The sequence below is a fragment of the Lynx rufus genome, unplaced genomic scaffold (genome assembly GCF_022079265.1).
Source record: "Lynx rufus isolate CCGP_SWC_20201006 ecotype Redwood Valley unplaced genomic scaffold, mLynRuf1.p SCAF_9, whole genome shotgun sequence".
NCBI lineage: Eukaryota > Metazoa > Chordata > Mammalia > Carnivora > Felidae > Lynx > Lynx rufus.
Genome location: NW_025814897.1, coordinates 67196298 through 67223768, shown reverse-complemented (window position 1 = coordinate 67223768; position 27471 = coordinate 67196298). Strand labels below are relative to the sequence as shown.

At 37.4% G+C, this 27471-nt stretch overlaps 1 protein-coding gene across 2 annotated transcripts; it reads left to right on the top strand.

Moving 5' to 3' along the window:
* Window positions 1-1685: 1685 nt before the first annotated feature.
* RNF141 (ring finger protein 141) lies at window positions 1686-25953 on the top strand. Of its 2 annotated transcripts, none has more exons than XM_047071549.1 (6): window positions 1686-1774; window positions 12894-13088; window positions 16187-16295; window positions 18236-18417; window positions 20080-20187; window positions 25591-25953. In XM_047071549.1, exons 2-6 carry the CDS (start codon window positions 12946-12948, stop codon window positions 25739-25741), a joined length of 693 nt encoding a protein of 230 aa, XP_046927505.1. In that variant the 5' UTR covers window positions 1686-1774; window positions 12894-12945; the 3' UTR covers window positions 25742-25953. The 2 variants fall into 2 exon arrangements, with proteins under 2 accessions (XP_046927505.1, XP_046927506.1); XM_047071550.1 differs by lacking the exon at window positions 1686-1774 and adding an exon at window positions 6232-6274.
* Window positions 25954-27471: the final 1518 nt, after the last annotated feature.

The following is a 27471-nucleotide window of genomic DNA, read 5'->3' as shown; positions in this document are numbered from 1 at the left end:
TTCACATCTTTGGTCACATTTATCTCTAGGTTTTTGTGTTTTTGTTTTTGCTGCTAAATGATATTTTAAAAATTTCAACACTCAATTGTTAATTGCTAGTATACAGAAATACAGCTGATTTTTTGTATATTAACTTTGTATCCTGCATCTTTGCTAAACTAATTAGTTCCAGTAGCTTTTTTTTGGTACTATTCCATGGTATTTTTATCTGCAAATACAGTGTTATTCTTCCTTTCCAATCTCTATGCCTTTTATTTCTTTGCCTGGTTTTATTGCACTAAGTAGAACCTCCAATACTATTTTAATTGAAGGAAAATTTTACAGAGAAATATTCCAGGCTCCCAGGCCCAGATAAGGCTAAACTACAGAATCTTGCTGAATTTAATTAGATTTTTTTTTTAACTTACTAAATCATTACTTATAGGCTTAGTTTAGGCTTATCATTATTAGGCTTAGTTTTTCCAAGGTTCATATATTCATCACATGTTCAAATACTGAACAACTATTGCAGGCCAGGTTGTGTGCTAGTTGTCAGGCAGAGAATCCTCGGCACGTTCTCCGTAATGTATAAAAGGGGAGTACACGGACAACATGAACCTGGCCCTGATGAAGTCTTACTGAGGCAGTTTACAAGAGTTAAAAGCACAAGCTCATGGTTCAGTCAGTTAGGGTTTGAATACAGCTCTGTTCCTTACTGGTTGGTTGACCCTTGTAAAATTTAACATACTTTCCTGTTTCTTCAACTGTAAAATGAAGGTATTAATAATACCTACTTAACAGGATTGCTGTGAGGATTAAATTAATACCTTTAAAGTACTTGGAATAGGGCTTCTTCTATGGTCAATAGCTATTATTAGAGGGCAGGATTAATTCTTCACAGTTTAAATCTACAAATAACTGATACACAAGTGTCCAAACATTAAGAATCGTAAGTAGTTTAATTTACCTGCTAAGTAGTTTAATTTAATCTATCGTAAGTAATTTAAACCTGGGTTTAAGTCCTTGCTCTGCTGTTCACTGGCTGTGTGACTTTGAACAAACCACTTAAACAAGAGCAATGCCTGTAAGGTGACTTGTATAGTATTTTGCACACAACAGATGCTTAATGGGCAGTAATAATATCACAGCATGTGTTCATAAGAATTGCTGCCATTTATTAGGGCTTACCATGTGGGACCCAGTGCTAATTACTTTCCATATAGTTTTTTTTGCTTCTCAACCTAGCTGAGTATAATTGGCCCCATCGCATGGTAAAGTAACAAGATTACCTTTGTGTAGCTATGACCAGTGGGAGGCCTAACAAGTGGTGGCTTGGAATCCAACCCTTCACCAAACCCGGGTTCTACAGTGCGGCCTTTGTCAACAGCTGGGCGGGCCCCCGACAGCCGCTCAGGAGGTGGCGTCAGGAGGCGGCAGTCGGCCAGGCGGGAGCAAAGGCCACCTCACCTCACCGAGCCTCTAGGAGCCCGCCAGGCGAGGCTTCTCCTGCCTCCTCTTGGGCTCGGCCCCCTCCTGAGGCGTCACCCTCTCAGATGGCCTCCGGGCCTCGAACGTCAAAGATCCTCAGGCTGAGCGTCACGCCGCAGCCGGAACAGGAGCGGAGGGCTGGGGTCAGTGACTGCGCACTGTTTCCAAAAACGCTCTGGGGGCGGGGCTTCTGCGTCACTGAGGTGCGACCCGGTCGCAGCCCGGCCCGCGTCGCTGCCGCTGTGGGTCTGAGCTGCGGGCTGCGGTGGAGCTGCTGCCGCCGGTAGCGCGTTGCCTTGAGCCAGGGGTGAGCTGCTTCCTGCTGTCCTTTCTCCGTTTCCCTTCCTTGTTGCCCCAAGACCCCGGGGCTGGGAGGAGAAACACCGGCCGGTCCTCCACTGTCAAGCCGGGCTTCAGTGGGGCGACAGGCCCGGCCCCGCCATCCTTCTAGGCCTCGGTTTAGGGCGCAGGGCTGGTTTGGGAGGCCCTTCTGCGGACTTTGCGTACCCAACCCGGCAGTTTCCGGTGGCCAGAGGTGCAGATGGTTGTCCAGTGGGAGGGGTGGTTCTGGACAACTAGGAGAGGGTTTGTCCTTCTCGAGCCGGAAACTGCTTTTGAATATTGCCGCCGGCGCAGTCAAGTGGGCCAGCGGAAATAGCTGTTGGTTAAACGTGCAGGTGCGCTTGAGGAGGGGCCGAGGCAGCTAGGATGGCCAGAGGGTGGTGGGTGCGTAAACACACCGGTGCTGCAGAAACCTTGTGTGCCCCTGCCGCATTGGGCACCTCAGGTTAGAAACCCTTGCCTGGGGCGATAGTTCAGAAAAGGCCAAGTCGATCTGCTTAGCCGACCTTCTATTGCTAAATTAGCTTACACTGCCCATCTTCCCAAAAGGCTTGCCTTGTCGAACCAGCTACCTTGACCCCGTCTGAGACAAAAAGTTTCCTTTCTAATAACTGTAGTAACTACTCCTGGAAAGAAAGCCTTCTGTGTTAGCTTTTGAAGTGACTTCTTCTGTTATTTGTATCGTGTTACAAATGTGGATTTACTGCTATTATTCAAATTTATCCCTAGCCCCTTTATTAAATATCAATGTACATTCATATTCCAACCCTGTCCTAGTTCATGCTGCCAAATGATTTATTTAGTTCTTTCCTCTGGCGTATTTATAAAGCTGCCTTAACACTTCCTATGGTTTGTAAGTCTTAGATCTTCTGCATAAAGTTATTTTCCACCTCTCTTCCGCCCATTTTTGCTATAAGATGAGCTCCATCCATTCAGAATTTCATGCGGGGTATGGGGTGCCATGGATCAACGATCCTAAATCAGTAACCTGTGTATTGAAGTCACTCCTAAGAAGTGATGCTTTCTGAATTCAGAACTCAAAAGAAGTATGGGTTTTTCTCCTTTCCTTTGATTCTGACTGCAGTTTCTTTCTTTTTCTTGTTTTTTTTTTTATTTTTATTTTTTAACTTGTATTTATTTTTTGAGACACAAAGAGCATGAGTGGAGGAAGGGCAGAGAGAGAGGGAGACACAGAATCCGAAACAGGCTCCAGGCTCTGAGCGTCAGCACAGAGCCCAATGCGGGGCTAAAACTCAAGAACTGTGAGATCGTGACCTGGGCCGAAGTCAGACTTTAACTGATTGAGCTACCCCTGCCTGACTGCAGTTTCTAAATAGTTTCCTCTAGAATATGATTGTATGTCTCCAAAATGTGCTGTCATTTGGTGTAAGTGAACTTTATATTTAATGTGTGTAGCCTGATCCTTCTTAGTTCATGTCTAAATGCTTCACAGACTTCCCTTCCCCTTCTCCCAAAAAGGCAGGGAAGGTCCAGAGAGAATGCTTACAAGTCTAGTTAGTGTATTTTTCCAAATATGAAATGTGTTTAGTAAACACAACAGTGCTATCAAAAATCCAGTCTTAATCTCAAGTACTCTCTTTTTGTAGTTTTTCTTTCTATATATATATTTTTCTAATTAAGATCTTTGAGCCCAGAACAAGCATTCCAGCTTCTATAGTAACTAGTATAATTGTTTCCTTATGTATCCATCATAGCTACTGTTAATTTCTTATCTTGCAGAACAGCTGATATCTGCTTATAGATGTAGAGTTTGAGTAAGCAGTGAGTAACAAAGTAAATAGTATCTTTAGGGATCTAGTTTTTGGAACTTAGTTTTTATCACTGATCTTAAAGCTGACTTAATGAAAGTAGTTGATGATTATTATTTTTGTAAGTAAGGAAGTTGATACAAAAATTCATGGAGAATAGGCTTCAGAGAGGTTTTCTAAATACTACAGTACTTGTCAACTAGTCATTTTACTGTACTTTCAGGCTTTTAAACTTTGCTTTAATCCTTTTATTAATGGAAATATTTTAAATGTTCATGGAGGTTTTCCTTTGTTTTGGTTTTTGTTTTGCCAGGTGCCCATGATGTGATTTTTATATCTTTGTAATGAATATTTGAACTACAACAATTCGTTTGTTAGAAAAAGAAGTGATCAAGTGTATGTTACCACCCACTAGAGAATGTGGCATTTTTGGAATCCTTGATATTCTTATGAGTTTCAAAATAACATTTGTTCTTTATTTAGAAAATCCTTGAAATGTTTTTTTGAAAGCACATTACAGGCATACCTTGGAGATATTGCAGGTTCAGTAACAGACCACCACAGTAAAGCAAATATTGCAGTAAAGTGAGTCAAGTGAATGTTTTGGTTTCCCAGTGCATATAAAAGTTATGTTTACACTATACTGTAGTCTATTAAGTGTGCAACAGTATTATGCCTAAAAAACCAATATACATACCTTAATTTTAAAAAATACTTTATTGTGGGAGTGAAGTTTGCCTCATCAATTTACTCTTTCATGAGTGATTTCTTTCTGGCATGTAGTGTTATTTGGTAGCATTTTACGCACAGTGGAACTTCTTTCAAAATTGGAGTCAATTTTCAAATTTACTTTCAAATTGACTTCTCAAATCCTTCACTGCTTTACCAACTAAATTTATATAATATTCTAAATCCTTTGTTTTCATTTAAGCAATCTTCACAACATCTTCACCAGAGATGGATTTTATCTCAAGAAACCAATGTCTTTGCTCATCCATAAGAAGCAACTCCTCATCCTTTAAAGTTTTATCATGAGATTGCAGTGATTCAGTCATATCTTCAGGCTCCACTTCTAATTTTCATTCTCTTGCTCTTTCTACCACATCTGCAGTTCTTTCCTCCACTGAAGTCTTGAACCCCTCAAAGTCATCCGTGAGAGTTGGAATCAACTTCTTAAAAATTTCTGTTCATATTGATATTTTCATCTCTTGTCATGAATCATGAATGTTCTTAATGGCATCTAGAATGGTGAATCATTTCCAGAAGATTTTCAGTTGGCTTTGCCCAAATCCATCAGAGGAATCACTATCTGTGATAGCTATAGCCTTACAAAATGTTAACTAATTAGACTTGAAATTACCCCTTGATCCATGGGCTGCAGAATGGATGTTGTGTTAGCAGACATGAAAACAACATTAATCTCATTGTACATCTCTAACAGTGCTTTTGGGTGACCAGGTGCATTGTCAGTGAGCAGTAATAATTTGAAAGTAATCTTTTTTTTTCTGAGCAGTACGTCTCAACTGTGGGCTTAAAATATTCAGTAAGCCATGTTGTAAACAGATGTGCTATTATCCAGGCTTGAGCACACGCAGAGTAGATTTAGCATAATTCTTAAGGGCCCTGGGTTAATCCGAACGGTAAATGAGCATTGGCTTCAGTGTAAAGTCACCAGCTGCATTAGCCCCTAAAAAGAGAGTCAGCCTGTCCTTTGAAGCTTTGAAGCCAGGTTTTGACTTCTCCTTTCTATCCGTGAAAAAATCCTAATGACGTCTTCTCCCAATAGAAGACTGTTTCATCTACATTGAAAATCTGTTGTTTAGGGGCACCTGGGTGGCTCAGTCAGTTGAGCATCCAACTCTTGATTTCAGCTCAGGTCATGATCCCAGGGTCATGGGATTGAGCCCTGCATCGGGCTCCATGCTGAGTATGGAGCCTGCTTAGGATTCTCCCCACCCCCCTCCTCAATCTCCCTCTCTCCCTCTCTCCCTCTCTCCTTCTCTCCTTTACTCCCTCTCTCCCTCTCTCTCTCTCTCTCTCTCCCTCTCCCTCTCTCCCCCTCTACCCCATCTACCCCCTCCCTCCCCCCCAACTCCCTCCCCTCCTCTCCCCAGCTGATGTCCGCTCTTTCTAAAATAAAACAATTAAAGAAAAAAAAAAGAAAAAATCTGTTGTTTAGTGTAGCCACCTTCATTACTAATCTTAGCTAGATCTTCTGGACAACTCACTGCAACTTCTATATAAGCATTTGCTGCTTTACCTTGCACTTTTATGTTACAGAGATGGCTTCTTTCCTTAAACCTCATGAACCAACCTCTGCTAGCTTCAAACTTTCTTCTGCAGCTTCCTCACAACATTCAGCCTTCACAGAATTGAAGTGAGTTAGAGCCATGCTCTGGATTAGGTTTTGGCTTAAGAGAATGGTGTGCCTGGTTTGGTCCTCTATCCAGACCACTCAAACTTTCTCCATATCTGCAATATGGCTTTAAAAAAAATTTTTTTTTAATGTTTATTTATTTTTGACACAGAGACAGAGCATGAGCAGGGGAGGAGCAGAGAGAGAGGGAGACACAGAATCCGAGGCAGGCTCCAGGCTCTGAGCTGTCAGCACAGAGCCCGATGCGGGGCTTGAACTCATAAGCTGTGAGATCATGACCTGAGCCGAAGTTGGACGCTTAACCGACTGAGCCACCCAGGTGCCCCTCTACAATATGGCTTTTTAATTTTCTTATTGTTTGTGTTTTCACTGGAATAGCGCTTTTTAACTTCTTTCAAGAACTTTTCTTTTGCATTCACAATTTGGCTAACTGGTGCAAGCAGCCTAGCTTTTGGACCATTTCAGCTTTCAACATGCCTTCCTTACTAAGCTAATCAGTTCTTGCTTTTGACTTAAAGTGAGAGATGTGTGACTCTTCCTTTCACTTAAACACTTTGAGGCCATTGTCGGGTTAGTAATTGGCCTAATTTCAATATTGTTGTGTCTCAGGGAATAGGGAAGTTTGTGGAGAAGGAAAGAGACGGGAACTGCTTGTCAATGGAGCAGTCTGAATATACACAACATTTATCAGTTAAGTTTGCTATCTCATATGGGTGCAGTTCATAGCACCCCAAAACAATTACAATAGTAACATCAAAGATCACTAATCACAGATTACCATAACAAATATAATAAGAAGAAAGTTTGAAAAATTGCAAGAATTACTAAAATGTTACATGAAAAAATGAAGTCAGCAAATGCTATTGGAAACATGGCACCCATAGACTTGCTCCATGCAGGGTTACCACAAACCTTCAACTTGGGAAAGAAAAAAAAGAGGCAATATTTGTGAAGCACAATAAAGGTGTATGCAATAAAAATGAAACAAGGTGTGCCTTTATTATCCTGCTAGAAAGGCAGGTGGCATTAATTATAGATGGCATAATAGTATGAGAACTGCTAGTTCCTTAAGAACTTAAAAAAAATATTTCTTTAATGTTTATTTTTGAGAGAAAGACAGAGAATGAGCGGGGGAAGGGCAGAGAGAGAGAGGGAAACACAGAATTTGAAGCAGGCTCCAGGCTCTGAGCGGTCAGAACAGAGCCCGAAGCAGGGCTTGAACTCATGAACCACGAGATCATGACCTGAGCCAAAATCAGACACTCAACCGACTGAGTCACCCAGGCGCCCCTCTTTAAGAACTTTTGATGGGAGATTTATCTTGTACTGAGTTCTATGCCAGTGGTTTGTACAAATTATGTTCCTATGCTATACTACTGTGCCCTGTCTAGAGGGAATTATTTGCTACTATCAAATAATGAATATTTTTCAATTCATGTACACATTAAATTAGTGATGAATTTTTACAATTTTATTTTTTCATGTATTTTAAAAATTTCAACTTCTTTCCAAGTTATGACTAGATGAATGAACAAGTTAGTCAAAAGAATACTAAGTGAACAATAATTTTTTAAAAATCTGTCAACAATATTTACTGTATCTGTTCATAAACAATTATTTTATGCTTATGTATCTACCAGAAGAGAGAACACAGCTGCTATCCTCAGGAAGCTCACAGAGGGGGATGGTCAAGTGACCTAACTGATGATGTGTGCTATTTTATAAAAGAATGTGCAGAGTCACCGAAGAGGGACACTGAAAAACCTATGGCGGGTGACTCGAGGATGGCCACAACAGACTGTTTTTGTGAATATCTGTCCTTGGTTTTGGTTTTATAATGCATATAGATCACAGAATCATATATTTATGTTAGTGATGGACATTAATATTTATCATTATTATCCTTATTTTATGGTAGTCAAAATGAACTGTAAATTCTAGGCCCTATCCACTGAACCAGGGTGAGAACCACTGCCCAGACTCTCTTAGTGTCTAGTGTTGCCTTTTAATCAGAGGAGTTAGTGAGGCATCTGGATGGCTCAGTTGGTCAAGCATCCAACTTCAGCTCAGATCATGATCTCACAGCTCATGAGTTTGAGCCCCAAGTGGAGCTCAGTGCTGACAGCTCAGAGCCTGGAGCCTGCTTCAGATTCTGTGTCTCCCTCTCTCTCTGGCCCTCCCCCGCTGGTTAGTTTTCTCTCTCTCTCTCAGAAATAAACATTAAAAAAATTAATCAGAGGAGTTAGTGATTAGGTTTTCCAGATACCAAGTGCAATTACAGGATAGCAAGTTAATATGCTGCATCAAATTAAAAACCTTATTCAGAGTTAGGGCATCAAATCAAAACTATTCAGAAACAAAAGGGACCATTTTCTAACTCAATAAATAAGTGACTAAAGCTTCTTTTTAAATATCTGGTTGGTGGGCACATTGGTTAAATTATCATTAAATGTTTTATACTAAATATTAAGATCGTGTATTTAAAAAGTTTAATTTTTTCTTTGTTAAGTAATATAGGTGTAATTTAAAGTTTTCAGTCCGGTGGTTAGAATTTTTTAAATTGCATTTTGATTGGATTGGTACAGGAAAGCTAGAGGGAATTTAAGCTTCACTTTAGGAATGAAATATTAGGTTAGGAGTCACCTACTCTATTTCTCACCCAAGCAAACATCTTTTCTAAAACACTCATTAGATGAACTTCTAATCTTTATTTAAACACTTCCACACTTCCAATGAAAACAAGCTTGCATACATTACAAGACAGCCCTTATTCTGGATAATTGTGGATGATAGAAATTTCTTATTTGACCTGAAGTTTGCCTAATTCACACTTATAGGCCAGTATTTTCACTGTAATTATGTAAATCTTACTCTTGTACATGAAATCTCTTTAAATGTTTGAACAAACCTATTGGTTGTTACTGAATTATGCTTATCTAGAATAAATCACTTTGTTTCCTTTGCTAGATCCATAACATCTTGTATACTGTCTCAGGTATGTTCAAATGATTAATGCCCTTTAAAAATGTGTGCTTAGAGCTGATTACAGAACTACAATGTGGTGGACCCATTACAGAGAACAATAGGACTAGGGTCTTGCTTTGGACATCTGCTTCTAGCAAGAGTTTGGGATTATCTTAATATCTTTTTTGTCCTTATTTACTGTTGGCTTATTTTGACTGAAACTCTCAGACTTTTTATATTTTTTTAACTGCTTTTAAGCACATCTTAGCTTTTGTTTTTGTGCAATTGGCTTTTCAAAAAATATTAAGGATTTAACTTTGTCATATTTGAAATAATTTATTCCATTTCAGAAAATCATTATCTATTTCAGTCTTAATCCTAGTCTTCAGTGGACATTATTCATTCATACCAATTTTAGCCATCCACAGGTTGGACAGGCATGCAGGCTTGTCTTCAGGTCGTCTCTTGATACCAGTCTCCCTCTCCCTCTCCCTCTGCCTCTGCTTTAGTCACTCTAGCCTTTTTTTTATTGACTCAAACGTACAATGTTCCTTCCTCCATTACACACTTTCTATAACTTCTGCCTGGAATGGCTTTCCTTTCCATTCCTCTGTCCCTCTTCTTAAATCAAATGTTGTCTGTGCACGACTTCCCTGACACAATACTACATCAAGCCTCCCTTTTATAGGCTTTTGTAGCACCCTGTACTTGTTTGGCTTAGTTCTTCTCATTTTATAATTATGTATTTAATGGTGTGATTGTTGTCTCTTCCCCACTGTATCAAATGCTCCATCATGGCAAGAAACATGTTTCTTTCACTCACTGTTGTATCTCCATGGCCTTAAAAAGACGGTGGTAACACAGTGGCTTCCTAACACCTGTTTACAACCATTGGCTCCTAATGATATTTCACATGTTTAAATTAGAACAGGAAAAATAAGGACAATAGTGCACGTGTATATACGTAGTATACATCAGTGTGAAGTTACTGCCTTCTTGGGAAGGACTTTTATTTCTTTACTTAGTTATTTAAAATTTTTTTAACATTTTTATTTATTATTGAGAGACAGAGGATGAGCATGGGAGGGGCAGAGAGAGGAGGAGACACAGAATCCAAAGCAGGCTTCAGGCTCTGAGCTGTCAGCACAGAGCCCGACGTGGGGCTCAAATTCGTAAATGGCGAGATCATGACCTGAGCCAAAGTTGACGCTTAACCAACTGAGCCACCTAGGCGCCCCTGTTCTTCTAACTTTATATTACAAAACAAACAAACAAACAAAACAACCCTGTAAGCTGTGTGACTTTGTTACTTTAACCTCTCTTTGCTTGTTTCCATAACTATTCTATTTCTTCATCTATAAAATGGTTATTATGGGAATTTGAATGACTGAAGTCCTTTTTTTTCTTTTTAAGTTTATTTTGAGAGAGAGAGAAGGGGAACCAGCGGGGGAGGGGCAGAGGGAGAGGGGGACAGAGGATCTGAAGCAGGCTCTTTGCTGTGAGCAAAGAGCCAGATGTGGGGCTCAAACTCACAAACTGTGAGATCATGACCCGAGTCGAAGTCGGGAGCCACCTAGGTCCCCCTGACTGAATTCCTGAATATATGTAGAGTGCTCAGAAGATTGTGTTACACAATGGAAGTGATCAAAAGTATTAGCTGCTTTTACTATTAGTAGTAGTAGTATTTGTGTTGAATAGGGATTTTCATATTAAGTGACAGAGTAAGACAGCATAGACAGACTTTATTTTCTGTTTCAACCATATTCTCAGTACTTGATATTCTGATTAATCATTATCTACCAAAGAAAAAAACTTTGCAGAATAAACACATTCAACTCTTCTCTAGCCACAATTCATAGAATTACATCTTTCAAGACTTTAGAGTAATTATTAAATGTTTTGTGATTACAGGGGTGCCTGGGTGGCTCAGTCGGTTGGGTGTCCAACTTTGGCTCAGGTCATGATCTCACGGTTCGTGGGTTCGAGACCCGCGTCAGGCTCTGTGCTGACAGCTCAGAGCCTGAGGCCTGCTTCGGATTCTGCGTCTCCCTCTCTCTCTGACCCTCCCTTGCTTGCACTTGGTCTCTCTCTATCTCTCTCAAAAATAAATAAACATTAAAAAAAAGTTATAAATGTTTTGTGATTACATTTTTAAGTCATTTCAATAACTTATTGATCTATACTGCTAGTAGATTATTAAAGGAGTGATCCAGCCTTTCAACTAAAATATCACCTTCATACTTAGAAAACAAGTTATATAAACTTTAAGTTTAAAACACCTGGTGGGCACCTGCATGGCTCAGTTGGTTGAGCGTCTGACTTGAGCTCAGGTTATGATCTCATGGTTCTTGAGTTCGAGCCCCATGTTGGGCTCTGTGCAGACAGCTCAGAGTCTGGAGCCTGCTTTGGATTCCGTGTCTTCCTCTCTCTGCCCATCCCCTGCTCGTGCTCTCTCTCTCTCAAAAATAAATTAAAAAAAAATTTTTTTTAAACATTAAAACACCTGGAGAAGTTAGATAGCAAAAGTGCTATCTTTTCTAAGCAGAAAATGTGAGGTGGTTAAATTATCTAATATTTTAATTTTCTTAGGCTTTCAAGCCAAAAAAAGTGTTTAATTTGCATATATTTTATAATTAAAAATTAAGTTGCACGTTTACAAATAAAGTATTTCAACAAATGTTATTTGGCTGATATAATTATATCATGATTATGTATCTTGGTATATCAGTGATTAAAAATATGAGTACTAGAAAGTGAAATAAGAGAAGGATAAATATATGATTTCACTCACATGTGGAATTTAAGAAACAAAACAGATGAACATAGGGGAAGGGAAGGAAAAATAAGATAAAAACAGAGAGGGACGCAAACTATAAGAAATTCTTAAATACAGAGAACTGAAGGTTGCTGGAGGGGAGATGGGTAGGGGGATGAGCTAAATATGTGATGGGCATTGAGGAGGGCACTTATGGGGATGAGCATTGGTTGTTATATGTAAGTGGTGAATCACTAAATTCTACTCCTGAAACTGTTATTACACTATATGTTAACTAACCTGGATTTAAATAAAATTTTAAAAAATAACTATGTTAGTATTTTACACTTGTGTGCTAAGCACTGGTGATGTATGGAAGTGTTGAATCACTATTTTGTACACCTGAAACTAATATTACACTGTATGTTAACTAGAATTTAAATAAAAACTTTAAAAAATATATGAGCACTAGAATCTGAAAAACCTGAGTTCGAAGTTCACCTCGGTCACTTACCATTTAATTTTAGATAAGTTACTTAGCTCTACTTCCTTATCTGTAAAAATAAGAATATAATAATGCCTCGCCCTTAAGGTTGTTGTAAGAAATAAATGAGGTAATATATGGGAAGCTCTTAGGTAAGAGTCTGACATGTGGTAAGTAGTCAGTAAATGTCCTTTGAAAATTATACGTATAAACAAGCTTCCTATTATATACAAGCACTTAAATGCCTCTGTGTGTGTGTGTGTGTGTGTGTGTGTGTGTGTGTGTATAATGTTTTTTTTTTTAATTTTATTGTTTATTTACTTATTTTGAGAGAGAGAGAGAGAGCACAGTCATGCACTCCCATCAGTCAGGGCTCAATCTCACAAATCATGAGATCATGACCTGAGCCAAAATCAAGAGTTGGAAACTTAACCAACTGAGCCACTCAGTTGTGATGGTTTTTGAGTTGACAAAATTATAGGAATTGGAAGTTCACCACCCTACCAATAACATAAGTGAATCTTGTTTTTTCATTTAGTTATATGATCTTAAAAATAGAAATATAAATCTTTACTTTAAAAATATAATTGTTTAAATAAATTCCACCTTAGACTTGTTTAAGTTTACTGAACCCTCACTTAAAGGTATTCCTAGTTTTTCTTATTTTCTTGAAGGGATGGGTATATTGCTGTTTTTATAGTATATATGAAAGTAACTTTTATATATATTTGACAGATAACTATGTGAAGCAACACTGTTTCTGGATTTCAAAAGACATCATTTCATCATGGGACAGCAAATTTCGGATCAGACACAGTTGGTTCTTAGCAAGTTACCAGAAAAAGTAGCAAAACATGTCATATTGGTTCGAGAAAGTGGCTCCTTAACTTATGAAGAATTTCTTGGGAGAGTAGCTGAACTTAATGATATGTAAGGCTTGCTCTTTTTCATTTTATTTTTCCTCCCTGACATATGCCCCATATGCCATGACTGTCTGAGAAGTAACCAGAAATATTGATTGGTAAGACTGAATGTTTTCAGCTGCAGCAGTTAGCAAATATTTATTGAGTGCCCACTACAAGATTTTCTATGTGGCTATTTTAAAATATATAACAGGAACAAAAGAGACCAAAGGAACTTAAAACTGGATTTTGAACATAGGCTTATAAATCAATTCTTGTTTGAAACACCTAAAGGTTTACATAAACAGAAGAGAGTAAGAATAAGCCAATTAGTCACTCTAGAGAAAGGTTCCGAGGATAGTCAAAGGGCAGTCAGGTTTCTATACATCAGCCAGTTCATCTGGTTAATAAATAAATAAATCTGTGTTCACTGAGCATTATTTTTGCCATAGAAATACATAATAGTAATAATTCATTTGTCACCACTGAAGGACAAGGTATTTCATTTATTAATATTTTCTAATTAGCTAACATTTTTAAATCTCTTTAACTCTTGAATAGATTTCTAAGATGGAATTTAAATTTCTCTGCCTTTTCTTTGTGAATTTATTCTTTAAAAAAATTTTTTTTAATGTTTCTTTATTTTTGAGAGAAAGCGAGAGAGACAGTGCAAGCAGGGGAGGAGCAGAGAGAGAGGGAGACACAGAATCCCAAGCAGACTCCAGGCTCTGAACTGCCAACACGGAGCCCAGTGCAGGGCTAGAACTCATGAACTGTGAGATCATGACCTGAGCCGAAGTCAGATGCTTAACCAAAAAGCCACCCAGGCGCCCAGAGTTTATTCTTTATTGTATCAATTTTTATACTGATCTGTGTAGAAGCTATTAAAATACAGAGTCTACTGTTATCCAGTCATGAAGAATAAAGAATGTCTTATACATTAAAGTTATCTTAGAAGTTAACATCTTTTAGAAACATTGGATTTCATTCATTTAATAAAAAAAAAGAAATTCTGTATAGATATATGGATGGATCCTGTATGAATATACATATAAATGCATAGAAAATGAACTGTAAGTATGTATACAATGTTTCTGGGGAATTGCTGGAAAAGGGGGGCAGTGAAGGGAGAGTGTACATTTTACTGGGTATATTTACATATTGTCTGATCTTTTATAATAAAAATATAGTCATAAAATTTTAGCCTTTTTCTTTTTTCCTTTTTTAGATTATACAGATGGTAGTATTTGAGGCATTACTTCTGGGACTGTATTCTTAAGGAGTAAAAATAGATTAAATTTAATAGAATAATGAATGGAATGCTTTTTTTTTTTTTTTTTTAACTTTTTAAGAGCGAGAGCATGGGGGGGGGAGGGAAGGGAGGGAGAGAGGGAGAATTCCAAGAGGGCTCCACGCCCAGTACGGAGCCCAACGTGAGGCTCAATCTCACAACCATGAGATCATGACCTGAGCTGAAACCAAGAGTCAAATGCTTAATTGACTGAGTCATCAAGGTGCCTGAGTGGAATGCTTTTTGGTGTTTATTGTTTTGACTCTTACGAAGAGTAATCATTGACATTTGCCATCCCTTTAGAGTCTCGGAATTTATGTACATAAACCATCTGTTCTATAAAATTTTACTTTTTGGTCTAAAGATACCAGATAAAATATGTCTTGTGAAAGCATCCACAGCTAAGCTTATTGTGTAATACAGAGGTGATGGTAAAGAATATCTTCCTTTTATTTACTTAGCACAGGATGTTCTGACTGGATTTGGTTCCTAAAACTAATTTATATGGGTCAGAGTTGGGCATTTCACAAGTGCAATGCTGTGTGAGAATTATAAAGTTAAACCTATACAAAAAGCGTGGCTCAATAGCTAGAAAACAGCTGAGAGCTGGCACAGATGAATTTCTTTCACTAGCAGACTTTGTTACCTAGAGCTAGTTGCTTTATTTTCGGTGGCTTCTATTTAACTCTACATCCTTTGGTTCTGAGTATGATATCCCCACTGGTGCTCAGAGAGAAATGTGACTAATGATAATACTTAGTGTATCTTTGATCTGATATAATTTGGCATTAATGGGAAGATACTGAATTATCCTCTAAAGGTGTTATATTTTTATGTTAGAATCCTGTGGCCCTCAAAATTACTCTGCTAAAGGAAGAGAGCAAAGCTGTATTTAAGGTGTCTCAAATCATTTGCTTGATCCAGTCCCAAATTTAAAAAAAAAATTTTTTTTCAAAGAGGTGTGTGTTGCTTAAATTAGGACTCAACCAAGAGCAAGATTTTTTTCTCACACTTTATACATCTGAGGCAGTAGTCAAAATGCAGGTGGCTCATTCAGTTAAGCATCCAACTCTTGGTTTTGGCTCAGGTCATGATCTCACAGTTCATGAGACAGAGCCCTCATTCTGCTCCACTCTGACAGCATGGAGCCTGCTTGGGATTCTCTCTCTCGCTCTCTCTCTCTCTCTCTGCCTCTCTTTCTTTCTCTCTCTCTCCCAAAATACATAAATAAACATAAGGAAAAAAAATGTGGCTAAATGAAACCAGCTAAACTTTTTCTTTAAGTACCTGATTTCTTAGATGTGTTTTTTCTAGACATCTTTGTTAGACATTAAAAAACCATTGAGATATGACATAAAAAGATCTATTATTCTGTCAGTGATGCTGTTGACATTAAAAACTTAGTTGTATGTTTATAATCAAAACATTCTCTGTCCCTGTGTTTTAAGAATCTAATTATTACGGGGCGCCTGGGTGGCGTAGTCGGTTAAGCGTCCGACTTCAGCCAGGTCACGATCTCGCGGTCCGTGGGTTCGAGCCCCGCGTCAGGCTCTGGGCTGATGGCTCAGAGCCTGGAGCCTGTTTCCGATTCTGTGTCTCCCTCTCTCTCTGCCCCTCCCCCGTTCATGCTCTGTCTCTCTCTGTCCCAAAAATAAATAAACGTTGAAAAAAAAAATTTTAAAAAGAATCTAATTATTACAATCATTATTGTTACTTGTCTCTGTATTTTCTTCAGATTTTCTTCTATTTTAAAGTGTTTCTTGAATCTGGTTTCATAGCTCCATTATTTTATAAGACTTTTCATAAAATTAACAAATGTGTTTGTCTCTTTTCAGAACTGCTAAAATGGTTTCTGGCCAGGGAAAACATCTTGTTTTTGAGGTACTCCCTCGGTCTGATTCCTCTGCCTTATGGAAAATGGTTGTACGGGTGATCTGTACCAAGGTGAGGACAACAGAGATTTCAAGCTCTGAACTTAAATTCTTTTGGTGGTTAGAGCCACGCTTAATCATGTAATACAGTATAGTAGAATTACATATTAATAACTTGCTAAAATTTTTTGGTTAAAATTACAAGGTTTTATTTTAAGGCAACTCATTTTCAACAAAGCAGTTTGCAATTTTTTAATTTTTTTTTAAATTTTCTAGTTCTCTCTGCTGAGGCATAATAGAAACCTTGTCATTTTTTTAACTTTTTTGTAAGTTTAAAATTTATTAACATACAGTGCAGTATTGGTTTCAGGAATAGAATTTAATGATTCATGACTTACATACAACCCCCAATGCTCATCACAACAAGTGCCCTCCTTAAACTTTTTTTTTTAAGATTTATTTATTTTTGAGAGGGAAGAAGAGAGAGAGAGAAAGAGAGAGGAGGGGCAGAGAGAGAGGGAGACACAGAATCTGAATTAGACTCCAGGCTCTGAGCTGTCAGCAGTCTAACGCGGGGCTTGAACTCACAAACTACGAGATCATGACCTGAGCCGAAGCCGGATGCTCAATCGACTGAGCCACCCAGGCATTCCTCATATTTCTTAATCTTAAGCGACTGAAACACAGTTGTGCTATAACCTTCGTATTTACAAAAAGACCTTGTCTTGACTGTTACTACCATAATTATCCTCAAATAATATTTAATTCATTATAAAAGCTAATCTAAATGATGTTTAAATGAAATATTTTATGGAAATAATATTAGAAAAATTAATGGGTTAATTAAAATTATGGACTACAATGGCTATTAAGAAACTTCATGAGGGGCACCTGGGGTGCTCAGTCAGTTAAGTATCTGACTATTGGTTTTGGCTCAGGTCATGATCTCACAGTTTGTGATTTCTGGCCCTGCCTCAGGCTCTGTGCTGTCAGTACAGAGCCTTCTTGGGATTCTCTTTCTCTCCCTCTCTCTCTGGCCCTCCGCTGCTTGTACTCTCGGTCTTTCTCTGTCTCTTTCAAAATAAATAAATAAACTTTAAAAAAGGAACTTCATGAATTGTATTGTTTTTATCCATCTGAGCCTGTTTGGGATTCTCTTTCTTTCCATCTGCCCCCCTCTGTCTCTCTCAAAATAAATAAATAAACTTTAAAATAATAATAAAAGAATGTAAGCGAGGGTGGGGAGAGGTACAATCTGTAGGCCACTGGTTCCACTTTATACTAAATGAGTTTTTTTGCCAAAACAAAATAGCCTTCTGGGAAGAATTCAACCACTTTTTCTTAGGATTTACTTTAGTGTAATTTTCTTTCTTTAGTTTGGAAGTTTTAGTGTAAAATAGAACTTAAGATATTCAAGAAAGCAGTTGGTTGTTTCAGTTATAGTAGAATGGCATGTGGTTGTTGGATTCAAATAAATCTTTTAGTTAAGAAATTCGTTAAGAAGTTAAAAAGAATTGTCAATACTGGTCTCTGAAATTCATTTTTTAGGTCTGGGAAAGTCATCTGACATCATCAACTCTAAACAGGGTGATACCTACAGGGTTATTTTGAGTATCAAATGAGATACATGTGTGCAAGTACTTTGACTTCCATAAATGTAGGAGACATGACATTTATTATTCATTTGCTCAGACAGACTTTTTCTCTCTTGTTAGGTAGTTTGCAAACCTTGAAAAATTTTATTTCCTAGGATGTTTGGCTAAATATCTGTTCCCCCCTCTTTTGGGAAAAATGATTAGAGAAGGGGGATGGATTAAATAGGTGATGAGGATTAAGGAGGGCACTTGCTGTGATGAGTACCAGGTGATGTATGTAAGTGATGAATCACTAAATTCTATACCTGAAACTAATATTACACTGCATGTTAACTAACTGGAATTTAAATAAAAACTTGAAAAAAAAATTGCTCAAAGAAATTATGAACTTTTTTTTTCATTTTCTTTGTATTTGTAGATTAACAAAAGCACTGGCATTGTGGAAGCATCACGGATCATGAATTTGTACCAGTTTATTCAGCTTTATAAAGACATCACAAGTCAAGCATCAGGAGTATTGGCAATGAGCTCCACCTCTGAAGACCCTGATGAAAACTCATCATCTGTAACATCGTGTCAGGCTAGTCTTTGGATGGGAAGGTATACAGTGCATAAGTACCATGTTTCTCTTCTTTTCCAATATGCAAGCTGCTGAAATCTCAGTAATATTTGCTGGTGTTCTTTGTGATATCTTAAATCACATTACTTCTTATCTCAGCTGATCAGTTTTTGGATGTCTGTGCTTCGGGACATTAAGTGCCAAATTATAGAAAAATTAAAGTGACTCACACCAGGTAATGCTTCTATCAACCCAGTTTCCATGAATGCACTCTCCGCTCTATATGCTTGCATTTAATGACAAAGGATATTAATATCTCTCTTATAACAGGAAGAAATGAAGTCAGCCAGAGTTTTCTTTGATGGCATTTGTTTACTCAGGCCTAATATATTATTGTTCTATTTAAACTTTCTTTTCCTTCTCTATAATGCTCTTTGCATGTGAAAGCTCCCACCTGTTGCCATTTGACAACCATGAACATAATTTAAATTTGTAAATGCCTCATTGGAAAAAGTCTTTGGTGGATCCAGACATGTTGACATCCTGTCTTATTGTCATACTGAATAGACAGCGAAAATCTGTATTGACAGTGTCTTTTACCTTAAAATTAAGAGTATGTTTAGCAAGAATTTCTCTTTTATTGCTTCTTTTACAGTTGCATTTTCTGGTCTGTTCTTAACCAACTGGTTTCCAAATACTATATTGTAGTAAAATTGTTATTTCCTTTTATCATTTGTTGTTTATAGGATTGTTTGGTTTTCTAGGTTTGGGCTGTACAAACATTACTGAAATGCCAAGTGAATTTTAGAGCATGACTGGCAATGTTTAGGCTTTTCTTTTCTGTATTTTGTTGTTGCTGTTGTTGTTTTAATGTTTATTCATTTTGGGAGAGAGAGACACAGAAAATGAGTGAGAGGGAAGAGGCAAAGACAAGGGGAGAGAGAATCCCAAGCAGGTTCTGAAGTGGCAGGAGCCTGACACGGGGCTCAATCCCATGAACTGTGAGATCATGACCTGAACTGAAATAGTCAGATACTTAACTGACTGAGCCACCCAGGCATCCCAACAAGGTCCATAATTTAAAGAGCTTTGTATCCTACATGGCAAATAAATCTTCTTTCGGTCGAATTCATTTATGTAAATGTGATATAATTGAAAGGACCTAATATGGGGGCGCCTGTATGGCTCAGTCCAACCTTGACTCAGGTCATGATCTTCCAGTTCATGAGTTTGAGCCCTAACCCCACATAGGGCTCTGAGCTGACAGCATGGAACCTGGAGACTGCTTCAGATTCTGTGTCTCCCTCTCTCTATGCCCCTCCCCGCCTCATGTGCACGAGCGCACGCACGCGCACTCTCTCTGTCTCAAAAATAAACATTAAAAAAAATTTAAAAACAAAAGGGCCTATTATTTTCAGAAAGACCTGAGTATTTCCAGTTTTAGTTTATGTATTCTTTTTGATCATCACAGTGTTCTATTATCCAGTCTTTCTTTATGAAATTTGTCCCTCTTAGTACTTCTTCCCTAATGTTTGCTGTCCCTAAAAGTGATGTTAATTTAGTCTTATTTTGCCTGAGTCATGTTTTGCTTCATGCTGAGGGCACACAGATGCTGATAATGCGTTCTAAGGCACTGGAGACAAAGTTTAAAGCACAATGACAGCAGAGAATATTGTTGCTCTAGCTCTGTTTTCACACTGCAGGGTGAAGCAGCTGACTGACGAGGAGGAGTGTTGTATCTGTATGGATGGTCGAGCTGACCTCATCCTGCCTTGTGCTCACAGCTTTTGTCAGAAATGCATTGATAAATGGTAAGTTATCTGCTGCCTTCAAGGGATGGGCACAGATCAAATGGAAAAGTACATGAATAAACTTCAAAGGATACAAAAATAGTGTAGTTAAGTGTAAAAGATTTTGTTCTTTAGTACTTTGGATTGTATAACATGCTTCCTCTTCTGGTTAAAAACATTTTTATACTTTAACTTTATGAAATGTGGCAGTGTATCTTAATTTTGGCATTTTACTTTTGCTGTAAGATTTGTGCCTGACTTGAGTCTAGAATCACAAGCTTCCCTTTTTCTTCATTTTTGTCCTCATTTCTGTATTTTGCCTCTATATATTATTAAAAGGCATAATATGAATCCTTGAATATTAGATTATTGGACCTGGAGGGAACTTTAGAGATCAGCTAGTCAAGCACATTATTTTACAAAATAAAAATCAAGCATTTAGGTGACTTTATAACTGACGTACAATAAACTACATATATTTAAAGTACAGTTTGGTGTTTTGACATATATACACCCATAAAAAATGTCATCACAATGAACAAATTTATCCTCCCCAAATCACCCCAAAAGTTATTTTGTGCCCCACTGTAAAGTCTCCTTCCCAACACTTCCAGTCCCCAGACAACCACTAATCTGCTTTTAGTCATTATAAAATAATTTGGATTTTCTAGAATCTTTTTAAATGAAATTATATAACATGCACTCTTTTTTTTTTTTCATTCAATAGAATTATTTTCAGATTTATCCATGTTATAGCATGCTATCAGTAGTCCCCCCCTCCCCACTACTTTTTTTCTGAGTAGTGTTCATTGTATGGTATACCACAGTTTACTTATCTATTCACCCATTATGGACATTGGATTGTTTCCAATTTTTAGGTATTGCAAATGAAGCTGCTATATATATTTGTAGACAAGTCTTTTTATGGACGTGTATTTTAGGTGTCTCTTGGTTAAATACCTAGAAGTAGAATAGCTAGATCATATGGTGGGTATATGTTTAACCTTTTAAAGAAACTGCCTCCTGTTTTCCAAAAGTGGTTGTACCATTTTGAACTGCCACCAGCAGTATATGACAATTCTAGTTGCTCCACAACCTTGCCAGTACTTAGTATGGTCAGTTTTGTTTTTGTTTTTGTTTTTTTAATTCCAGTGTTAACATCAGTGTTATATTAGTTTCAGCTGTATAATATAGTGATTCAGCAGTTCCATATATTACATAGTGCTCACCAAGAGAAGTGTATTTTTAATCCCCTTCACCTGTTTTACCCATCCCCTACTCTCCTCCCCTCTGGTAAGTACGGTCAGTCCTTTCATTTTAGCCATTCTAACAGATGTGTAGTGGTATCTCATTGCAGTTTTAGTTTGCATTTCCCTACTGATTGATGATGTTGAGCATCTTTTTATATGTTAATTTACCACCTGTCTGTCTTCTTTGGTGAAGTGCCTACACACATCTTTTGCCTATTTCTTTATTGGGTTGTTTTGGTATTAAGTTTTAGAGTTCTTTCTATATTATGAATACATATCAGATATTTGACTTGAAAATATTTTCTCCCACTTTGTGATTTGCCTTTTCATTCTCTTAAGAATGTCTTTGATAGAGTAGAAGTTTTTAATTTTGATGAGGTCCAATTATCAGTTTGTGATTTAAGCATAGTGATTTTAGTGTCATATCTAAGAAATCTGTCTAACCTAAGGTGACAAGGATTTTCCTCTGTTCTTTTGGAAGCTCTATAATTTTAGGTTTTACATTTATATCTATGATCCGTTTTGAGTTAATTTTTTGTATATGATGTGAGGTATTGATCAAAATTCTTTTTTTGCCTATGGCTATCTAGTTGCTTCAGCACATTTTACTGAAAAGACTATCTTTCCTTCACTAATTGCCGCTTCACCTTTATTGTAAATCATTTGTTTAAATACACATGGGTCTATTTCTGGATTCTCTTCTGTTCCATTGATCTGTTTATTTCATAACAATACCACACTACCTTGATTAATGTAGCTTTGAGTCTTAAAATCAGGGAATGTTAGTCCTCCAACTTTGTTCTTTGTCAAAGTTGTTTTGCCTATTCTAGTTCTTTTGCATTTCAAAATGAGTTTTAGAGTCAACTGTCAATTTCTTCAAAAAAGCTATAAGGATTTTGGTTAAAATTGCATTAAATAAATAGACTGATTTGGCAAGTGTTGACTTCTTAACAACATTAAGTCTTCTAGTCCACAATCACAGTGTATTCCTCCATTTATTCAGCTCTTTCACTTGTCTCATCAATTTTTGTAGTTTTCAGTATTACAAATCTTTGATAGATTTATCTCTAATTATTTTGTATTTTAGGCTATTTTAAGAGTATTTTTAATTTCAATTTCTGATCATTTGTTGCTAGTATATAAAACTACAGGGGCGCCTGGGTGGCGCAGTTGGTTAAGCGTCCGACTTCAGCCAGGTCACGATCTCGCGGTCCGTGAGTTCGAGCCCCGCGTCAGGCTCTGGGCTGATGGCTCAGAGCCCGGAGCCTGTTTCCGATTCTGTGTCTCCCTCTCTCTCTGCCCCTCCCCCGTTCATGCTCTGTCTCTCTCTGTCCCAAAAATAAATAAACGTTGAAAAAAAAAATAAAATAAAATAAAACTACAATAGATTTTTGTGTATTAATCCTTTATTCTACAACCTTACTAAACCCATTTATTAGTTCTGATAGCTTTTTTGTAGATTCCATAGAACGTTCTTGAGTGTCTGAACATTGTTTTTCAAAGATATTTTTTCTGGGTATAGAATTCTAGACTAATACTATTTTTTCTTTCAGGACTTTAATGATGTTGCTCTCACTCCACCCTCATTTTTCTTGCATTGTTTCCTATGAGAAATATGCTATCACTCTTATCTTTTTTTCCTCTGTAGATAATATGCCTTTTTTTTCTCTGGCTGCTTTTAAGGGTTTTTTTTTTTTTTTTATCATTGATTCTGAGAAGTTTGATTATGATATGCCTTCTAGTAGTTTTCTTCACGTTCCTTGTGCTTAGTGTTCACTGAATTCCTTGGATTTGTAGGTTTATTGCATCATCAATTTTGGAAAATTTTCAGCCATTATTTTCTTAAATATATTTTTGTTCTCTTCTCCTAGGACTCAAGTTACACATATATTAGACCACTTAAAGTTGTCCCACAGCTCACTGTTGCTCTTTTCCTTTTAAAAATCATTTTCTCTATGTTTTCATTTTGGAGATTTAACATTGCTAGATCTTTTCAAATTTGTCAATCTTTTTTTTGGCAATGTCTAATTTGTCAGTAATCCCATCCAGTGTATTTTTTATTGCAGACATTATAGTTTTCATGTCAAGAAGTTTGAGTTTTTAAAATATCTTCCATATCTTGGGGCGCCTGGGTGGCACAGTCAGTTGAGCGTCCAACTTCGGCTCAGGTCATGATCTCACTCTCCGTGATGTCGGGCCCCACATCGGGTTCTGTGCTGACAGCTCAGAATTCTGGGTCTCCCTCTCTCTTTCCGCACCACCGCCCCCCCCCACCTTGCTCATGCTCTGTCTCTCTCTCTCTGTCAAAAATAAATAAACATTAAAAAAATGTTTTTAATATCTTCTATATCTCTACTTCAAATGTTTGGTCTTTCCTCTAGTGTTTTTAATACATAGACTATGATCGTTATAACCATTAATTTTCTTTCCCTGCTAATTCTAACATCTGTGTCTGCTCTGGATTGGTTTTGATTGATTTTTCCTCTTCATTTGGGGTTGTATTTTTCTGCTTCTTTTTATGCCTGGTAGTTCTTGACTGGGTGCCAGACACTGTGATTTTTACCTTTTTGGGTACTGGATATTTTTGTATTCCTATAAATATCCTTGAGCTTTGTTCTGGAATATAGTTACTTAGAACAGTTTGATCCTTTTGGGTCTTGCTTTTATGATTTGTTAGGCAGGACCAGAGCAGTGTTTAGTTGAGAGCTAATTATGTCCCACTAATGAGGCCTTCAGAGGACCCTTCAGAGTACTCTGCTCAATGCTCCATGAGTTACGAGGTTTTCCAGTCTGTCTGGTGAAAGCAGGCAATATCCCAGGCCCTGTGTGAGTTTTGGGTAGTGTTCCTTCACATTCTTTTCGGTGATTCCTGAGCCTCACATGCACACACTGGTCATAACTCTGCTGAATATATTCTAAGGAGACCTTCAGTAGATTCCAGAATTCTCCCTTTGTGTAACTTTCTGCAGTTAAGTACTTCAGTACTCTGCCCTGTGAACTCTAGCTGCCTTGGCCTCCCAAGAGTCTCAGCTGTGTCTCTTCAACTCAGAGAGTCTGCCAGGCTCCATCTGGGTTTCTCCTGCTTGCTCTACAGCCTGAAGGCTCTCAAGACAATAAGCTGGGGCAATTATAGGGCTCACTTTCTTTGCTTCTCATCCCCAGGGATTATTGTCCTGTGTTATCTGATGATGTCCAGTGTTGAAAGCCTTGTTTCATGTATTTTTCCAGTGTTTTCATTGTTTTAAGTGGGAAGATAAATCTGGTCCCTATTGGCCAGAAACAGAAGTTGACTCTTAAAATTGAGACTTTTGTGCACAGAAGAGAACACATTATTATCTTATAAAATATCTCTGAGGAACCAGAAATGAATCTGAATAATATATGCCAGCTCTAGCTTTCACATTTAGTTTTTGGAACAGATTTCTAAATTTTTGCACAAAAGCCAAAGAGCAATTGATATAATTTAATTACTTTGGTCTCAGATTTCACTGAGAAATGAAGAGAAAAACATTTTCCCTGCATGACATGTTTCTGGCTCAAATGTGGTATTTTTGAAATTTCCAAAATAATATTTGTCAAGGCAGAAAAATCCCTGTGGAAAACATAATCTCATTTAAGTGATCATATATGTTTTTTCCCTGTCAGAAAAATTATTCTACATGTAAGTTTCATCTTCTGTTTTAAACCTTGAATGCTTCCATTCCCCTAACTGTATCTTTTACAGTTTGTAGCTGTAAAAGATAGGGGAAAACTTAAATGTCCTTCTGTGGGAGATGAGTTAAGTGAATTATGGCCTGTCCACACAGTGTATGTTTAAAAAGAACAGACAGCTCTAACATGTACTAACACATAATGGCCTATAAGATATATTGACAAGTAAAAAAAAAAAAAAAAAAGATATATTGACAAGTAAAAAAAGCAGTAATGTATATATACACACGAGCTTAATCATGTGTAGTCTATCTCTAGAAGAATATATAAGAAACTGGTAACAGTAGTTGCCCCTGAGGATAAGAATTAAAGATTGGAGTGGGAAGGAGAGATTTATTTTTTACTGTATACTTTTATGCTGTTTACTTTTTTTAAAATCATGTACATGGATTACTTTTCAAACACACCTATTTTTTTTTAAAGAATTAAAAACAAACTGTTCTTTATTTGACTTCTCTGATAGGAGTGATCGACACAGGAATTGCCCTATTTGTCGCCTACAGATGACTGGAGCAAATGAATCTTGGGTGGTGTCAGATGCACCCACTGAAGATGATATGGCTAACTATATTCTTAACATGGCTGATGAGGCAGGCCAGCCCCTTATACCATGACCTTGGGGTGAAGGTCTTCTGTTGCTATTACAAGCTGCAAACACTTTGGTCATGGGGGAAGAATGCAGGGATATTGTGGCACAGACGCAGAGATATCAATTTTCCCTACCCTCTTATTTTCGCTGTTCTGACAGTTTGTCCCATTTCTTTTGATAAACTTGCTATGTCTTCCATTTATAGTAAACTAAAATTTGCTACTGTTTTAGACCATATTTTTCTATTATTTATCTGTTCTAATATATATTAGAACTAATTGCTCTTGAATCCTTTGCTGAGGTAACAGCAACATTTCCAGAGACTTCTGAAACACTATTTTTCAGGGCAGGAGTATTCTGGGATCTATTTAGTTAGGTTTAAAATAAACTTTGAATGTTAAAAAGTGTAGCCATCTGAGAGAAAATTTGAAGTGACTGAAAATGTAGAGTATATCAAAGTGCAGGTTACTACTTTAGTCTTTCTGCTGGAATCTAAGGAGTGTGTATGCCCCCTTGTGGTTAATTATTGCTCCTTTAATAATTTTTACTTGAAACGATCCACAATTATTTCATAACTGTAGCAATGTGTTTTGGAACTACATGTTTTTTACTTAAAAGTCTTTTTTTTTTTTTCCATGCTGTATAATTTGGGTGAGGACTATAAAGCTGGGCGTGACTTCGCCTTGTAAATGGATTTCTGCTGGGGAATCTTCTTGGCTGATCTGGAAATGCTTTCCCATAGTTGGAAAACTGTTCTAAATAGCTTTTGATAATGCTCTTGCATCTTGGAGTTTCAGAAGGAAATTTTTCTTCTTCACAGATCCTGAATTTTGTATTTCCAAATTATGGTAAATCATTCAATATTGGTTCATGGTGCCTTTATTTTCTTAACTTGAAGGCATCTTTCTGAAGTCTCAAAGTCTTTAAATTTCTTATGTCATTAAGTGAGAAGAACATAGGGTACAGCCTTTTAAACGTGTACCATGAACACCTCTGAAAATCAGGAGATAATTTGGCTTTCTACTGTTTCACTGTACTTCCTTTGAAATACTCAGAGAGTATAGTCATAATGGAATTATGATTTTTAGTGACACTCCATTTTTCAAAAATTTTGCTTATAAAGTAAAATTTTTGTTTTATGTTAAGCATTAACATATTAGCATATAATAAAACTAGAACCTGATGTCTCCTTTAAAAGATATGTTAACATTCCACTTAACTTTTTTGACTTATTATGCATAATTGCAAATATTACTATTTTCCAAAATACCAAAGTACACAATTTAAGTTGCTGCTTAATGATGGCAGAATTTTTGGATGTTGGGATTTTTTAAACTACTTTTTAAAGTTTATTTATTTACTTTGAGAGAGAGAGAGCAAGCAGGGGAGGGGCAAAGAGAGAGAGAGACAGACAGACAGACAGACAGACAGAATCCCAAACAGGCTCTGTGCTGTCAGTACAGAGCCTGACACAGGCCCAAACCCACAAACCGCGAGATCATGACCTGAGCCAAGATCAAGAGTCAGACACTTAACCAACTGAACCACCTGGGTGCCCCTGGATGTCAGGATTTTAATAGGCATGCAAATTAAATAATTCATTTCCCTCCCAAAAATGTCTGACCAAAGATAGCTTGATTTTACCCCCAAAATATTGATAACTAATTGGTTGACATTCATGATGGAGACAGCCCAGGACCAAATAGCTAAACACCACTGTGGAGCACGAGGGGCTCTATCATATCCACCTGGCAA